Source organism: Vicugna pacos, chromosome 28, assembly GCF_048564905.1.
Source record: "Vicugna pacos chromosome 28, VicPac4, whole genome shotgun sequence".
NCBI lineage: Eukaryota > Metazoa > Chordata > Mammalia > Artiodactyla > Camelidae > Vicugna > Vicugna pacos.
In genome coordinates this window covers 10,696,699-10,716,089 of record NC_133014.1, presented here as the reverse complement: position 1 = coordinate 10,716,089, position 19,391 = coordinate 10,696,699, and the positions used below count along the sequence as shown (strand labels likewise).

Here is a 19,391-nt window from a genome sequence, read left to right as displayed (position 1 = left end):
TATTTATCTACATAGTAACATTACTGGAACTATTTACTTCTTCATATGTTTTCAAGTTACTGTCTAGCAACAAATTCTCTGCTTTTGTTTATCTGGGAATGTTTTTTTGTTTTTCATTTTTGGTGAATAGTTTGCCTGAAGATAGAATTCTTGGTTGATAGATTTTTTTTTTCTCCTTTAAGTGCTCTGAGTATGTCATCTCATTGCCTTTTTGCCCCCATGGTTTCTGACGAGATACTGGTTTTTAATCTTATTGCGTATCCTTGGATGTAATGATTCACTTCTCCCTTGTTGCTTTCAAAATTCTGTGTCTTTAGCTTTTGGCAGTTTGATTATGATGTTTCAGCATGGAGCTCTATGAGTTTTTCCAACTTGAAGTTTGTTAACGTTCCTGGAGGTATAGATTAAGGTTTTTGCATCAAATTTGGGGAATTTTCAGCCCTTATTTCTTCAAATTTTCTTTCTGCTTCTTTCTCTCATCTATTTTGATACTCTCATTATGCATCTGCATGTATGTTTAATAATGCCCCACAGATCTCTGAGTTCTGCTCATTTTTCCTTCATTCTATTTACTTTTTATTCCCCAGACTAAGCTCAATCGACCTATATTCAAGTTCATTGATTCCTTATTCTGTCTGTTTAAAACAACTGTTGAATTGTCAAATGATGACAATCTTTGGAAATGAGGTTTTGAAAGATCTCCGGATCCATTCTGCTCCCTGCAGTACTGGGAGTGTGGACCCTTAATTTTGAAGGCTGCTGCTGAGCTGGGGAACAGGGCAGGGGAGTAGGACAAATTAAAACAGCATCAAGCTTGATGTTCGTACTGAAATTCAGGCATTTTTCTTGAATAAATGCTACTTAGGTTGAGTTCTGAAAAGGTGAATTCTGAAATTTTTCATGAGTTTTTTCATTGTTTTAATAAAGGGACAAACTTTGGATGTCCTTTGTCCCCATTTTCTGATGTCACCCCCACATTATTTTTTTAAGCAGGCAGTTTACATGGTTGGACTCAAGCCAGACTTTGTCTCCTGTGTTAGCAGAAATCTCAGTCTCAGTTTTTTCGTCTTAGACGGGCGCATGGAGCCTGCACCAGACTTGCACAGTTCCGGGAGAGCTAGCGATCTGGGAGGCTTATACACAGAATGTGGTGCTTACCTTCTCTGGTTCTCTCCTTCGGTAATTCTTTCACTTTCCAGCTGCTGTGTTTCTTCTAATCTCTGTCTTCCAGTCCAACAAGTGAAATTCAGGTTTTATATCTGGGTTTAATCTCCACTTGGCAAGAACTGTGCTCTGCTCTCAGTGTAAAAGCCATAAAAATGGGAAATGCATCCAGTGCAATTCCTCTCATCCAAGCGTTGAGTCCCTTCCAGTGTCGCCCTGCTTTTTGTCTCTCTCCAATGTCTTCACGTAAGTTGTTGTTTTAATTCTATCTGGAGTTTTTATCTGTGGGGAAGGTTGGTCCAATAGAAAGTACTTCTCCATTATCAGAACTTGAGATCCACGAATACATTTTATAATAATAAATTCATTATTTAAAAAGCAATTTCTTAGAGAAAAGGCCAGCTTGTTCATTCTCCATGTAATATAAATATGTGAAAAAGTTCTTTGCAAGTGGATGTACTAATGCCCAATTTTTTTTTTAAAAAGAAGATAAAATTTAGGAATAGAGTGTTTTACTTTCAGTGTTTTCAGTAGTGGTAAACATAAAATAGATACTGTATTTAGCTCTCTGGACATTACTATGTCCTAAGGAAATGTCCATTTATCAAATTAAGAAGCAGGGAATCAGAATTATGCCTATGTAGAGACAAGAATTTGGAGACTAGAATGAAAGACAACACAGGAATATAAAATGATGTAGCGAGCTGTAAGCGAAGTATAGAAGGTATATTTTAAGTTCTGATGTGCAGTTCAGCCCTCCTGTGGTACTTCTGCCCCTCTGACTCTGAGGATCCAGAGTTGAAAGGCAGACTAGGAGACAGGCTTCAGCTCTGGCCTGAGGGGACCTGGGGCCAATGATGCTTCCCTGGTTCCCCATCTTCTCTTCTGTAAAATGAGCTCAGAGGCCTCGTCTAGCTTTCAAGTTCTAATTCTGAGACTGGAAATACACCAAAATGATAAGTGTTTTGTTTTCTGGCCAGGATGGTGGTACTCTTTGTACACTCTTTCCGCACATTTTTAAAAACTTTGAAAAATTTCATCCCCAAATTGGTATTTGGTAAGTAAAAGTAAATTTATAAATTTTTTAAAGGCGAGAATTAGAGATCGAAAGTATTGAGATTAGACCTCTTCAGAGACACTACTTTGGCACCACCTGCTGGAGAGTGTTTAAAAGCATTCCTGTACATAAACTTTCACTGCAGTTCCTTATTACTTTCCCAAACTGATTTAAAGGAAATACTGCCAAAATTATTTACACTTGAATTCAGTACCATTGCACCTTATGTTAGTAGGAATTTAGCTGTAAATCTATTCACCGAAGGGGCACAGGACTCGCGCTGGGTAACTTCACTTTGACACATGTGAACAAAACTTAGAATGTGCTTGAATTTCATACGGCGTTTGTTTCAGCTGGGTCTCGGCGCCTCCACGACAATCACCATTGCATTTTTTTCTGCTAACCTTAGCCATCCTGGGAAGGCCTGTGCACCAGGCACTTTAGATACATTACCTTACTTAATCATCTAGCGAGCATACATGTTCGTTGAAAGGAATTTCCCTTCTCCCCAGGACTCTGGGGACAAGCCTTCAAGGGTGCTTCTCACCAAAGGCTGGCAATGCGCCAGCTCTGCCACTTGCCAGGAGGGTGACCTTGGGTAGGTTATCTGACTGCTCTGTCTCCATTTCTGGTCTATAAACTGGCTATACCTACCTCATTGGTACTACGAGACTACAACACCTAGCAAGGCCTGGTGCTCCCTTCTGCTGGCTGGATGCAGGCGACAGGCCCTAGGGGATGGTGGGCACACAGGATGAAACCTTGGGCCCCGAGGGACCACGTGGAGGAGGGCTGCCGTGTTCACCTCTACACCTGTCCTGGAACAGTTACAAGATCAAGAAATAAACTTCTTTTTGTCTTGACCTACTGCAGTGTAATCAAGTTGTGACCGCAGCCGAGCTGAAGCCAGACACTAACCATGGAGCCACTGGGCTGCATTTCCGCTCAGTCCTGTCTACACAGGTGTCTACACAGATGCGTTCACCTATGTGACTTTGTATCATGTTTCCTATAATGGGCACTTTTCTATGTTATCATATATTCTTCATAATGATTTAGTGGTTGCAGAGTACCATAATGTAGCTGGTTAAACCATAATTCACTTAATCATTCTGTTATTATTTATTTTGTTTATTTTTTCTCTATTTTAAGTAGTGCTATAATAAACACTGTTGTGCAGAAGCCTTATTCTATATTTTAAATCATTTTTAAAAGTGACTAGAATTGATATTATTCAAAGGTTGTGAACACGTTCTTAAACTTTTCACAAAGACTGAATCAATTACATTACTCTCATTAATGATGCGCTCATTTCATCAGACACTGAAAGCAAAAGGATTTTTACAAATACTTAATATATAAACTTGAATCAATTTGACTTTAAAAAATTTCCCTCTTTTATTTTGCATTTCTTTGGTCACTATGGAGGCTGAACACTTTTCCGTGTTTGTTAATTAGTTGTACTTCCTCTTTTGAGAATTTTATGTCCTGCCACCTATTGGAGTCCACATTTCCTGTAGATTTATGCAATTTTAGCATAATCGGTATTATCAGGAATCAAACAACCAAAATTTCAGAAAGCATTTTATTAAGTCAGAACATATATTAAGGCACAAAAATACATCCTTTTTTTCAAACAAAAATCTTTGAAATACTTTTGTCCTATATTCAAGGCAACTTCTTCCAAATTATGCAATAATTTAACCTTTTAAATAAAAAATATATATATTTTCTTAAACCCTGAAACTTTCTCCCCAAATACATGTTTTCCTAGTTGTAAAGAAGTGTCTTATTGTGCTCCTGTATTATAATGTACATTTCCTTAAGAATCTAGTTTTGTCACTTACGTTATGTTTAGTAACTGCAACCAATTCGTTCAACTTCTTTCTTATAAGGCTTGGTGTTTCGTATTGCTTATTGCATGCTGTCGATCATACGAAGACCCAAAACTAGGGACTCAGAAATCTAGCATAACATGTCTCATAAACCAGCCACGTATAGCCTTGTGCACGTATAGACTCAAACTCCTTTTAAAAAAAAGGATATAAAAGTCAATCTTACATGTACACTTCTCATACTTTCAGCCTTCACATTGTAGTAGTGCAAACATAATTACTGTATTAGTGGGGAAAGTCGATACTCCCTGCAGACAGCAGGTTTCAAATTGATTTTTTTTACAGGAAAAGTATGGGGACATCTTATCTCTTGGGCTTGAAAATTTGCATATTCATCTATTTTTCCTTTTTTTAAAAAAATTAACTGTCCTTTAAAGCACATACTCATACTAACTCAAATCATGAAAATTCCCTTTTAAGTGAATGCACACATCACATAAACCAAACATGAAGTGCATAAAAAGAACACTTAAGCATTTTGCCTGGAAACATATAAAATCCAACTCTTATCCTCAGATTCCTTCATTAATAGGGAGACCCATTCTTGATAGCATCCTAGGAATAAATCGATGAGATCACCTGCCCGGTTTCAGGAAATTCTGTGCAGAAGTGGGGATGGTGGGCGTACAGCGGCCTTGGGTGCTACCTCTCCCTGCCACCTCTCCCCACGCCCTTCACAAGAACTACAGCTACAGCTCTGGGCACCCCCCGCCCCATGTATGCAAGGGGCTAGGAAGGCCCTCCAAACCAATACTCAATTCAGGTCACGAGCCATCAACAGATAACACGGTTGTCACTGAATGTGGCAGACAGGGTATAAGCCATTTGAAAAGCATTTCTGACAAGGCGATCAGGAGAAAATGCAGCTTTGCTGAAGAGGAAAGTCTGCATGTGGCATGTACCAGAGCTGCCCAGGTAGCATCATTTATCTTGCCAGCTGCAGAAAGAAGTGTTTTCACAGACACTCTCCAGGTTCTGTCAGGGGCAGTCTCCCTTATTATTACACTTACCACCAACTCCCCACTCGCGCTTCACTATGTCTGCAGCTGGCGGCCCAGGATTCCACATTTCAAAATCCAGCTAGAGCCATGAGAGAGTCGGGGCTCAATCTGCCTCAAAATCTGGGGAGTGGCATTAGATCAGAATGTTAGAACAAAAAGGCACTGGCACCCCCAGCTCAGAAACAGCTGGGCTGAGGGTAAAATACACCAAAACCAGAATGGACAGAAGTGCTGGGAAACAGACCCCATTACTGTGACAGAAACAGAAATAAGGAAGGGAACCCACACTGTTAATGAGACATTGTTCCCTTCGGAATGATGTCCCAAAGCAACGGCGTCATTACAACCGTGCCTTGTTCAGTACAACATGGTTCAATATTCACTACTGTAAATAAATTTGAAAGTATCTTCCAAGAGACATTACTACTAGAAACCTTTTTACTAACCCCTATGAAATGAGTAAATGAGAAATCGGTTCAAAAGATAGGCTACTGAAAGTAATAATTTTGTTTTGTGGCTACACAATGAAAAAAAAATGAAAGGTTATAATTTGAGTGTTTGTCCTGGTTAAGACTTAAATGCTTCTTAATCAAAAACTCTGAAGTCATCCTCAGTTCACAAGGTTAGGACTCCTTCAAAGAAAGACGTATAAGAGTCTAACTTTAATTCCTATTCTAAGTGTCCACTAGCCCCGTATCTTTGGTCAGGAGAGCAGCAAACAGTCACCATTTCCATCTCACTATATTCAACTGCTTTTCAAGTTTAGAACATCCTGTATTTTTTTACAATAAAAATTAAAAATTCTCAAATCACACATTATATAATAAAATAATGTATATAACACAGTTTAAGGTTAAAAAATTAATTACAAGATTAATGGTGCTGGACTATGTAGCTAAATATATGTTTTATTACAAAACCAAATATGCTAAGATTACACAGAAGGTTCTAGTTTCCTCGAGGTTCACTGGTAATGAGTCTCTGGCTTGCCAGGGAGGAAGTGCCCTGGCGGAGCCACGTGGCCAGGTGACCCCACCTGCCCCAGGCAGATTCAGCAGCAGCACATGGACATCGGCCTGAGTGAGGGGACAATGGCAGAGAAGATCTTTGGAAGTGACCTGTCTCTCCGTGTACTTGTGTTCCCCTGAGCTCAGACAGAGAAGGCCTAACGCCATGATTCGATGTGTGTGGTGATAATTACACACAAAGGCTTTGTGCAGACATGTACATACACACACAGAGAGCCAAACTAACTAAATAAACATCCTTATGTTTCAACGTTAACCAAGTTTTACTTATTATCAAATTACTTCAGCGTAAAATTCAAATAAAATGATTATTGCATCTAGTAACTGTGAACCCAAGAGATGGAGACACTTTAGAAGAATCACATCATGTGTCTCAGAGGTCAGTGAAAGAACAGTAGGAGTGTAGGTAAAAAAATTGTTTCAATCTGGAATGATTGTGTTTCCCAGAAATAAAACAGAACCCAAATTCACATGCCTGCCATCCATCAGCTTAGGGCATTTGGGCACCTGTTTTTATTATAATACTTTTCTCAGATTATTGCCAGGTCTAGGCAATTTAATGGACATTAAGCTCGCATTCAAGAGTCAGCTTAGAAAGGGCTGCAACTAGAAACTGACGTTGTAATTGACTGTACTTCAATTTAAAAAAAAAGGGGTTGCAGAACCCTCCCACCATCTGAATTCTTAATTTTAATATGCAGATTTCCAAGATAATGTAATAAAAACTTGTTGTACTATATCAAAACAAAGTTCTCTTTCAGTCTTGAGGAAGTCCTTCACCATTACGTAGGTTTCACGTGTATGTGTTCCGATCACATTATCTTTTCTGAAGAGAACATTTTTTCTGCCATTTCAGATCTGGTCATAATTTCCTTAAAAAAAAAATAAAAAGGAAGATATTTATCAACATGTTGATGGTCCTTCCAGATCCTAACAATTCTCTACAGAGTGTCTACAGGGTAGTCCCAACTTCGTGACACACTGCACGACACACACAGAAGTATTAGACACAGAAAATAAAAACCATATAATCCAGACTTCCTAGTAATGGAGTATAATCAATTATCTGTTCAGAAAACTTGAACATCCTGCCAGCCACAAAACACTTCTAGTTCAGCATCACCAGTGAGAGGCGGGCACAGAGCTAAAGCGGGTTTCTTAGGCATAGCTCGTCCAGGGATTTGCCTGACTTTACCAATTACTGTAGTTTTGAAATTACAAGCCAATTATTTACCAAGTGAATACTATATAAATGCCCCTCGAAAAGTAATTCCACGGCGTATCTTCCTGCAGAGGTATAAATCCTAGAGCTCAACAGTTTTGTAGCAAGGAACGTGTATACTGCAGCCTTCTCAAAACCTCCCACTCCACTGCAGTCACATCGACACACCAGTACCAGGCCTTCCCCTCACCTTTCAATGAACAGACGGCAGCGTCTCTCATATTCTCCAGCCACCACATAAGTGACTCCTTGGCTGCCGCTCATTTCCCTCTTCTCTTCCTCTGTACGAGCTAATGGTCCCCATGTTCAACCTTTACCTCTTACACTTCAGACTTCTTCCTGTCTCGGGCAACCTGCGGTGTCCAAATGATCCACAACTAATTCCCCTCACCCAGACCTTCCTAAATCCGTATCTTCTGTTCAAATTTCCTACTTAGTAAATGTAAATCAATTAGAAATTCTATTTAATACCCCAGCAAAATAATTACCAGTATAAGAGATTAATTTAGACAAACTGCCATCTTGAAGTCTTCTAAACTCTTACCTATATATGAGATTTTAGAAAATTATACTCAAAATCTCATAAAATAATTCTCCCTCCTTTGACACCAATAAGCATTTATCTTGCCCTGTTTTAAATGAGGATCCAGTTCCTTTCAACTTTACCCACAGGTCAATGCATAATCTTTCAATCTGCCCAATTTATAATTGCTCCAAGGAAACAAGCAAAAGTACATTTTATTTTACCTCATCTGAATCCACTAATACTGGAAGAGCTCTGAAATAAAAGAAAAAAAAAGTTGACAGTGTTATTAATAGGCCAATGTGTCTGCAGAAGCTGAATATGAGCTCATTCTATGATCCTCCAATTCTCACTCCTGGAAGACACAGCCAATAGAAATGCATACCTAGTGTTGTCAACAGACACAGAGAAGAATATTCATAGCAGCATTGTTAATAGGCTCCAAGCAGGTACATTCTGGTATGTCCCCAAAATGGAATACTACACTGCCAAAAAAGGAGGTATGAACTGTTGAGGGACCAAATTTTAAAAACTGACATACGTAATCTCCAGTCATAGACATCAGTGCAGCAGTACCTTTGGGAGAGTGAGGTCGTGGTTTGGGAGGAAAACAAGATGGTTTTTAAGGTACTAGTGATGTTCTAGTTTTTGATCTGGGGGCTGGTTACATGAGTGTGCTTATACTAAAAACTGACTGAGCTGTACACTTAACTAGAATCTGTGCACGTTCCAGGATGTGTGTCCTATGCTCTAAGAAATAACTGAAATCTGAAAATAATTATAACTTCAAAATGGAAACAACAACAATAAAGGAAGATCAACAATTCTCGAGGAGAACATGTCGGCAGAATATCAATGACTAACCCATCATGAATGAATTAATCCCAGACACGATGAGCATCCAAGCACATCTTTATTTCTCAAGCCCCTGCTCTGTTGTACTTGGAATAGTTGGACAAATACCTTGACTAGTGATGTTCTTTCTGATCTGAAAACCCACATGTCATGTGCTCTTGTGGGAACTTAAGAGGGATGAAAAAGCTTGACTGCAGTCATCATTTCACTATATAAGTGTATATCAAACCATCATGTTGGACACCTTGGATGAATACAATTTTTACTAAAATATTCAAAATTTTAAAAATATGTGTGTTAACATATTATGAAAGGTGGTATTTATGGAATCAAATGTTTGTGCCATTTCCATAGAGGTATAAAAAAGGGCTTATCTGTGTATGGAGTCTAATTTCTAAGCTTGCTATGTAAATTGTACGTTAATTTTGGGTAGCACTGGTGCTAAATTTCTTGTGTTAAGGTTTTCAGAGTGAACACACACAGGTTCCTAAGAACCTAAAATGCTGGAAACTATCTTGGATTAAACGATTCTACTCATTTCACAGAAATGGTTCATGAGAACATAAAAGAAGACATTTTAGTCTTTTATACTCCAGAGGAATTTCTGTAATCGGGCAGACATTCTATTTACAGAAAGCACGTGTAGAGAGGGATGACTCTGGCACATGATGAGGACTGCCTGGGAGCCACACTGCTTTCTGCCGAGAAGTGGTGGCCCAAGACGGGGTTGCTCTACTTAGATGATTTCCTTCTAAAGTACTTAGTAATGAATTTCCAAATCTGGAAGATAATGGCTGCCACCTCTTCTGAAACTCTCCACACACACCCCTGCTCAAATAACCCAGGGAATCCCTAAGGACTGTAAACAAAACCACACACAACTCTTGGTCTTCAGCATAACAAGAGGAACACAGCAAATCTGAAATTACTGGTAAGTGGAGAAATACATGTCCATTCCAACAAATCCCCTGCGGGCCCTGCAAGCTCATGAGAACTGAGAGTGGGGAGAGAGAGCTCTGAGGGACTGGGTGAAAGAGAGAGGGGAAGGAGGACCTAGACAAAGAAAAGACAAAATGAACGTCTTCCCAAAAATCCAACACTAGGTTACAAAATACTGAATAAAGGCCAGCGACCTGGTAGTTCACAGCACCTGCTGCAGGGAAAGGGCTTAACATGAGTGGAACCGAAAGTAGCAGCCGTGAACAATCGTGGTTTTCTGGGGAGAATCAGATACACAGAGGAGAACTCTCCCTGAGCTATGACAGCACAGTTAATAAGAAGGAAGTAAAAGGGAAAATTCAAGGTCCTGCAGAAATAAAAGAAAAATAAGACAACACCAACCTCCCTCTCTCCACACCCCCCATCCTGTCAACACTCTTCATAAATAAAACTATAATTTATGCAAACTGATGGAAGAAAGCACTCAAACCGGGAACTCTCATTACCAAAGTCCTAGGAACAGGAGAAAGCAAAGAAAACCAATTCCATACATCGGTGCAGGAAGGAAAAAAGAAGGAAAGTGAAAATCAAAACGTTTTAGAGGGAAGAAAGCTACACCACCCCACTCCAAGTTAAATGAAATGAGTTGAAAAGAATATTTAGTGATATTAAAAACTTTCTATAATAAGAAATTTAAAAGCCAACAGCAAAAATGGACAGAAACAAAAGAGGAAGAAAAGCCAAGAGTCAATCAAATTCTGGAAGACGAAGAAAAAGACAAAATCATCCCAGTAATGAAGGGAAAAATTACAAGGTGCCCAAGGGAGAGCAAATTTAAATAAAAATTTAATGTGTGGCAGGAAAACTACTAAGAGGGTGAAAATTCTATAAAGAAAGAAGTAAAAAGAATGACAGAGAAACTAGTGAAAAAAAAAAAGGAAGACAGCAGGTAAATGTAGATAGAAGAATTCAGATGACTCTTCCCTCAAAAAAATTTTATGAAACCTGGACAAAAATAGTAAAAATTAGTAGTCAAAGGAACTGGAAAATGACCAAAGGGAGCAAGGATATGGATCCAAGTAGCTCAACAAACTCCAAGCATAGGTGAAAAGAAATCCACACTTCAGCATGTCGTACAAACACTGCAGAAAGCAAACAGAAAGAAAAAAATCTGAAAAGTTGCAAAAAAAACAAACAAACAAACCAAAAAAACCAAAAACAACCCCACAGTATACACATCAGAACAATACAACTGAAGACTGACTTCTCTTCAAAACAACAGAGAAAAAAACCAGAAGAGACTGGAGGGATGGGTTGGAAGTGCTCAAACAGAAGTCAACCAGGGTTTCTATATTCAGCAAAACCATCCCTCAAAAAGGAGGGCAAACAAATACATTTTCACATAAATAAAATTCAGAGAATTAGTTTCTAGCAGACCTATACTGTAAGAAACACTAAAGAAAGATGTATAGGAGGAAGTGATAACTCAGATATACAGGAAGGGAGGGAGAAATACCGAATGCATGTAAAGGATATATACACACCTATTTTCCTTTCCTGACTGCTAAAAGAAAGGAATATAACGGTGTACTGTTGGTTTCATAATGTAAAGACAGTCCTTACTTTTTATGAATCTGATGCTAAACAATGCCAGTCCCTCAACAAGACGGTACATATTTCAGTTAAGCACAATGAGATACCACTCTGCAGCCACAGAGAGAGCTAAAATCCAAAAGGTGAACAATTACAAGTGTTGGCAAGGATGTGGAGAAACCAATCTCACACATCACTGACAGGATTATGAAATGGTTCAGCTCCTGGAAAACAGCTTGGCACTTCCTCAAAACATTCACAAAATCCTCATAACATACAAAGTAATAAAGACGAAGCTGACTTCTTTCCAAAGCTATGAAAGCTGGAAGACGTTCAAGTGACAATCTTCGAAGTGTTGAAAGAAAAAACTGTCAACTGAGAATTCTACATGCAGCAAAAAATCCCTTTCAAAAAAGCTGAAACAAAGACTTTTTTGGACAAATAAAACCTGAGAGATTCATCACCAACATACTCGTACTAATAGAAACATAGAGGAATTCTTAGGGCAAACGTAACATTATAGTAGACAGAAACTGTGTAAATAGGCGGTAACTGGGAGCAGGGAAAGGAAAGAACAGTTTGTGATAACGTCATCACGCTCGGCTAACCTGTTGTGTGCTGTGCCCACGGCTAACCTGTTGTGTGCTGTGCCCACAGCTACCCGAAGTTCATGTGACACACAGAACACTGATAAAGAAGGACCTGAATAGTTCAAAGTTCCCAGAGGGCCTTCCTCTAGTTTCCTACGCTCACATTTTTCCTCCAAAGGCTTCCCCCTCATACACTGTACTGTGGTTACATGTGTTAAAAAAAAAGTTTGAATTTTTCATATTATACAGTTAAAACAAAATAAAATGATTCTGATCCTGAAAAACTTAGATAAGAAACGGTTGGAGCTGGTTACAGGGCACGGGTGGAGCTGTTGGGCAGTGCGAAAGGAGGGAGAAAGACCAGGGCAGGGCTCTGTTTTGTCTGCACTGTGATATGAAGTCAGTCAGTTATTCAACAGTGATGGGGGCCTATAAAATCATATGGGGGTGTGAGGTTTGAAAAAGCAGATGACAGAGTGTGAAAATTACCCCTTTACACTATAGCCTAAATTTTAGATTTAAACTTTAACAGAGGATATTTACACATCTGTGAATGAAGAGGGGATGTTTTCCTCCACCCACTTCAAATCTTCATCCTGTAGAAATAAATATTTCCATATTAGCATTTGCTTAATATCACCCAAAAGCAAATTTTAATAATAAAATGCATCTAAAATTTAAGCATTTCAATTCAAATGCATGACATTCTTTTAATTTCTTCATAGCCTAAGAAGTTGGCACTTGTGCCACACAGAAATGACACCAGTATTTTCTTAAACAGGCAAACAAACATTTGGATTTCGGATTTTTGTTCTTCTTCCTGGTTTTAGTTAGATGCACAGGTGTTATTTTCTGTTTTGAAAAAAAAAACAGTAAAAATACAAAGCGTTGATTCATAAGATAGACGACAGCATGAATATTCATTCATTTGTGCTGATGTTTTGCTTCTAGCATTCATTATGCCTCTGAATTTGTTCAAGGTTTTATTTATATCAATCTTGAGTTTGTAATTGTTCAACGGAAAAAGAAGACAGTATAAATATTCTAACTTTACAAAAGCCTATTTATTTCTAACACTTGCTCCTCTCTCTGCAGGAGAAAAAAGGAAAGCAGGTCAGTTGTGGGTATCCGAATTTTTTTTCTCAACAAAAACTTGCTTATAGTTTATCTCACTAGAAGTAAGGAAAATAAAAGGTATACTGAATGCTTTGGTTTATAACGTAAAATAAATCAAATGTTTCTTTGTGGTCTACCTGGCTACATGGAATGTTCTAGTTCCAGCATTAACTACATCTTGCTTACCTAGAGAGACAAAGCAACTGGGTCAGTACTAAGAGGAACGCCAATTCTGAGTGAGCCTCAGGTGGAAATGAGTCAATGAGAGTCGAGGCCCCAACTTCTGATCAAAAACTGACTACACTTAATTTAGAGAAATAACATTTTCCCTGAATATGTGTGCAAAAATTGAGCTTTAAAATAAACTGAGATATAACCCTAAAATAAGAGGAAAATCTCTTAGCAAACTGGAAGTTTAATAGTTCTAACACCAGATAATTAAAACTATATTTTTTGAAGTTTAGTTGAATTACCATAAGACTACTCAAAGAACACATTTTAAGAATTATTAATTACCAAGAATAAAAATTAGAGAATTTACCAAATCCAGGAAATGAAACTGCTTCATATACCATCTGTCCTTCAGAACTTAGATGGGTAGCAAATTTTCACACCTTACTAATCACAATATATGTAATTGTAAGAAAGCCAAATATAAAGCTGTATCACAGACTTTCCATTTTGTTTACTTTCATAATTATGACTGTAATGCATAAATAATATGCATTAAATATTTAAAAACTCATCTCTACCCTGTATTTTACTATTTTATTCAGGCTTACGTGGTTTAAAGTCCTTTTCCAATAGATAACAAATGTTACCTAAAATGGCTTCAAAAATCACTTTAAAGCACTTTAAAATGCTGAAAAATTAACACAAACTTTACTATAAAAAAGCTTCTCAATCTTTAATGTGCATGTGAATCATCTTTGGAATCCTTGTTAAAAAGCAGGTTCAGATTCAGTAGGTCTGGTGTAGGCTTGAAATTCTGTGGTTCTAACAGGTGATGCCCACAATGCTGGTCCAAAGACAGCACTTGAAAAGTGAGGGTTTACAGTGGTTACAGTTGTCACAGACTTAACTAGTATCATTACTTGGTAACATTTATTTTCAAACAAAAAACCTTGGTGACAAATGTTCTCCTGAAGGTCAATGAATGTGGCACATTAAATACTGAGACTCCATTAAATATATGCCATACTCACAAAATTATCAGAAGTAGCAGGTTTAGCTGTTCCATTGGAAACCGTTTTTGAGGCTCTTAATTTTATTCCTTCAGCTATAATGAGAAACATGATAGAAACATATAAAATCATAAAATAATATTTTCCTTTGTAGCCTCACATTTAATAACCTTATAAAGAGCGTTAGTAGTGGAAGTTTGGGGCTGGGTGCTGGTTTTAATACACCATCTGGAAGCCCAGGAGGGATGGAAAAATTTTTAAATGTCACAACTGCTTGCAACAACAACAAGGTTCTCAAGTTGCCAGTTTTGAAATCGAGTTTTAGAGGAGTCTAAACAAACAAGCAAACATACATACAGGCACACATATTTCCTTAGAGAGTTTAAATACATTTTAAAGTTTATAGATTTAAAAATCTATAGGATTTGCAGTATCTTATTCAAGGATAAAACACATCTTTGGCTAATGCTTTGACTTCTCTGATGTATAAATTGTTAGAATGTGCTCATGGTATAAATAAAATAGGGAAGAAAAATATTTTCTTCGTATTTCACCAAGGCTCTTCTTTATGTCAGCAGTTTCAGCAGAGGAGAGGTGAGGGCATGAGTCCTGAAAGCAGACTGCCTCACTTGGAATTCAGGCTCTATCTATGTCAGCCTTGGGCAAAGCAACCAACTTTCTGTGACTCAGTGTCCCCATCTATAAAATGGAATAATAATGTCTACCTCATACAATTCCGATGAACATTAAACAAATTAGCACGTACAAGGTATCTTATACATAAAATCTATGTCTCGTAAGTATTCACTTTTGTTACCATAATAATTTGCCATTTTGTTACCATAATAAAACTGCTTCTCCATCAACGAGGACAACTGGTACAATATGAAGAGATCAAGAGCGTAAGTTGATATAATGAATGAAAATGAGGTTCCTCAATCTGAAAATGTTGCCATGGAGCATCTGACATGCCAACATTTCAGATTCTCCTCTTAAAGGAGTATTACACTGTTTTTTTTTTTAATTGAGGTATAACATATGTAATAAAATACACAAATTTCAAGTATACAGTATGAAGAGATTTTACAAACTCTTGTTTATTGGTAACAACCACCCCAGTCAAGACATTTAACACTTCTATCATCACAGAGAGTTCTTTAAATTCCTTTCTGGTCACTCCCAATCCCACCAGAAGCGACCATTTAAATTTCGTAAATTTTGATTTACAAAAATTACCACAGTTTATTCTTGCCTGTTCTGGAACTTTGTATATAAAATCACAATCCATGGATTCAATATTCTTTTGGATTTGGCTGCTTTCACTCAACATAAAGCTTTGAGATTTACTCATGTTGTACAGTGTTGGTTACTTTTGATTACCTAGCAATATTTCATTGTGTACTTGCACAACTACTTTATCCATTCATCTGTTGACAGACACTTGGGCTATTTCCAGTTTTGGACTATTAAGAATCAAGCTGCTGTAAATAATGATGTACATTAGTGTCTTTCTGTGGACATGAGCTTTCATTCGGGGGTAAATACCTTGGAGTGGAATGGCTGGGTTGTGCAGTAGGTGTATGTGTAATGTTTTAAGAAACTGTCAAACTGCTTGTCAAATTAAGACTTCTTTGGTAGTGTATGAGCGACCCAGCTGTTCCACATCCTCTCCAACGTTTCATGCTGTTGGTCTTTTAAATTTTAACCACCCTTGTGGACATGTGGTGGCATTTCACTCTGGTTTTAATTTGTGTTTCCCTAACGACCTTTTGTGTGCTTTACTGGCCATTCCTTTGTCTTCTGTAGCGAAGTGTCTGTTCCAAGTTTTTTTGTTTTTTGTTTTTGTTTTGTTTTTTTTTACAAATTGCGTTATCTTTTATTGCTTTAGAGGAACTCTCATATTCTGGATATGAGTCCTTTATCAGACATACGTACTGAGAATGTTTTAGCCCAGTCCAGGACTGGTCTTTCCATTTTCTTATTTTTCTTGGTGAGCACAAGTTTTTAATTTTGGTGAAGGCTAATTTACCAAACTTTTAATTCTATGGAAACTGCTTGTTGTGTCCTAAGAAATCGCCTAACCCAAGGGCATGAAGATAGCTTCCTGTTTTCTTCTAGAAGAGCTATAATTTAATTAATTTAATTTTTTACATCTAGGTCTGTGACCTACCTTGAATTAATTATTTTGTCATATACAGTATTTTCTCCAATATTCTTTATGCCCCCATTCTTTCTTCTTCTGGAGCTCATGACGTGTGTGTTAGACTGTTTAATACTGTCCCACAGGTCATTGAAGTTATGTTCACTTTATTTCCACTATTTTGCAAAACTTCTTTTGATTTGTCTCCAAATGTTCACTGACTATTACCTGGTTGTATCCAATTTCCTTGTCTACTGTTAATCCCAAACACTGAATTTATTTCACATATTCTGTGTTTCAGTTTTAGTATTTCTATTTGTTTCTTCTTCTTTTTTTAAGTTTCCATACCTCTCCTAAATTTCCCAATTTGTCTTCACCAATTTATTCCTACAGATTCTTTTAACATATTATAATAATTATTTAAAAGTTAATTCAAAAGACTTTAAAGTCTTTCTTGCTAACTGTCACAACTGGGCTACCTTCAGATCTCTACTGATTGATTTTTCCCTTAATTAGAGGTCACAGTTTCCAGTTTCATCCCATGTCCAGTAATTCATCATTGAATACTGGACACTGAGAATGGGATCTTACACAGACTCTAGATTCTCTTACTTCCTCCAGGAAGTGTGTTTTGTTCTAGTAGGCATTCAAATTCTTGCTGGATCACTTTGATCTCTTGGGGATATGCTTTTAGATTTTATTAGGGTTGACTTGTTAGCTTTAGTCCTAGGGTAAATTCCAGGCCCTAGACTGTGGTCTTTACGTCTAAGGAGTGGCCCTTCTGGGGTTTTAATGGAAAGTCCAAGGTGTTTACCCAAGCACTTTTAACTTGCTGAGATCTGAATTTCAAACTCTGCAGAGGGCAACTAATGAAATATCTGTTCTGCTTCTTACCCTGAGAGCTACTGTCTTCTCACTGGCCTCCTGGAGTCGCATTTTGCACACGCCCAGTTCAGGCACCAGATAAGACCAGAGAGACTTTACAGACTTTGGAAATTCCCCCTCTGTGGCTCTCTCTTTTCTGGATTTCTTCCCTCAATTTCCAGGCATCTTTACAGCTCCAAACTTCCCTCTCCAATTCCTTGCATCAGTGAGATTACACCTATCAACTTGAGCTCCAGCCACGGCACTGTCTCATTGACTGGGCATGCACTCTGGACAAAGCTCTATAAATGTGGAAGTTATTAAGTGTGGTTCTCTTCTTTCAGCGCTGAAGTCTCCTCCAGTTTCTGCCTGCTTTTGCTGCTCTCCAGTGCCTTCAAACAATTAATTTAAAAAATAGTCTGTCCAGAGTTTATTCTAGCTATCAGAGGAAGATTAGTCCAATATAATTCATTCCATCATTATTAAAGCTAGAACCTTAGCACACTGAATTTTAATATTTCTGCTGTGAATATGTTTTTCAGGTTTCCTTTCTTAATAGGAAAGTCAGAAAAAATGAAAAAATTAGTTGTAGGTAATAAGCTGATGAGAGGAGGTAAAAGGAAGTGGGGACACCGAAGACATACTGATTATGTTGCAATTTTTGGGTGGATTATAAAATATTCACAGTAGAGAAACAAAAAAAAATTATGAAAAAGAATGTTACTAGTAAGAGAAATAAAGTAAGAGGAAGGAAAAATGGAACAAAAGTAAAATAGTTCTCAACATCTGAGTTACATATATATGTTGCCTTAACAAATGCTTAATTACAGTGTCAGTGTAAAATTAACAAAGTGATAAAATGCTATGTACAAATAAATAGAAAGATGAAAATGGCACTAAGACCATAATTAGAAACACTTTGGGCATGACCAGGAAATTACAGATGTGCACAGTTTCAAAGAGCAAGGGGTGATATGAAGAAATTCAGCAGCTATCATTAAGAAAATGAGCATTATTTAGGAGCTAAGCACAACATATACCAAATCATTCTTGCGGTAAACAGTGGACCTACTTCAATACTTAGACACTAAGAGTGAACAATTAACAAAAGCTCAAACTACATTAACGAACTTGAAAATTTCATCACTGACTTTTCTTCTTGTGACTATCTACCGTAATAGATGTGTCTGCAGATATGGTTTTTAATTATTTTTTATTTTATTTTATTAACTTTTTTTTGAGTCATAGTCAGTTTACAATGTTGTGTCAATTTCTAGCGTAGAGCACAATTTTTTAGTTATTCATGAACATACATCTATTCATTGTCACATTCTTTTTCACTATGAGCTACCAGATAATGGTTTTTAAAATATTTTTCAGGAAAAGACATGTATCTGACTTTGTGTCCCAGGTAAAGGGACGATACTTCTTTGCTACAATATATACAGTGGTCATTTAACAAGAAAATATATCACTTACTTAAATTTTCAGATGTTACCATGAATTCTTCAATTTCATCATCAGAATCATCTATTAAGGGCATGAAGGCATATCTGTATCAAAAACAAGGGTGGCTTTACTAGCATGCTTAAACTTGTTCAATTTTCCATTGACATCTAAATTGAAATGATAAAAATTTGATTATCTTCCTCTCAAGTTAGCAAAGGTTATTGTGAAGAAACTGTGAAAGTAGAGATTCCAAACCCTGTTGGTAAAAGGGTTTGGAAATGGATCAGATCTCTCTGCAAAGAACTCTGCAGTTCCGAATGTTCAGGGGACAGAGTTTGCTGCTGTACTTTGTTCTCCACATCACTTTTACCTCCCTGCCCACGACTTTAACTTGTCCCCTAACAAGGAGAAACTGCTAATTCGATTGGTGAACGTAACTGAAATTGGTGAAAGTGAAATGTGACTGAGCCACGTTTACTAAGTCCAACAGCTTTCAAAAAGCAATTGCTGATAACAGCGGGAAAACCAGAAGCCAAGTGTCTAGTCATTAGGGACGGCTTATATAAATTGTGCCACAGCCATTATTATGGAATGCCACATAGCCATTAAAAGTCATGTGGCAGATCTATACAAAGGTGACATGGAAAGATACATTTTAAACAAGAAGGTGCAGAACAGTGTATACACATGTGTGTGCATGTATTATTATTATTGTCATTGCATAATTTTAAAGAGAGAGAGAGAGAGCCACACATACTAGTATATACTTTG

General features: G+C 37.5%; 1 protein-coding gene across 4 annotated transcripts in view; it reads right to left on the bottom strand.

Moving 5' to 3' along the window:
• Nucleotides 1–5,997: 5,997 nt before the first annotated feature.
• Nucleotides 5,998–19,391, bottom strand: part of TMEM87B (transmembrane protein 87B) — a 41,102-nt gene continuing 27,708 nt past the window's right edge. For all 4 annotated transcript variants that reach the window (XM_072951465.1, XM_072951464.1, XM_072951463.1 and 1 more), the window contains exons 15-19: nt 18,651–18,724; nt 14,189–14,262; nt 12,411–12,463; nt 8,115–8,145; nt 5,998–7,017 (exon numbers count right to left, since the gene is read on the bottom strand). In XM_072951465.1, coding sequence (XP_072807566.1) covers nt 6,958–7,017; nt 8,115–8,145; nt 12,411–12,463; nt 14,189–14,262; nt 18,651–18,724 — 292 coding nt within the window. In that variant the 3' untranslated portion in view covers nt 5,998–6,957. The remainder of the gene's footprint in view (nt 7,018–8,114; nt 8,146–12,410; nt 12,464–14,188; nt 14,263–18,650; nt 18,725–19,391) is intronic.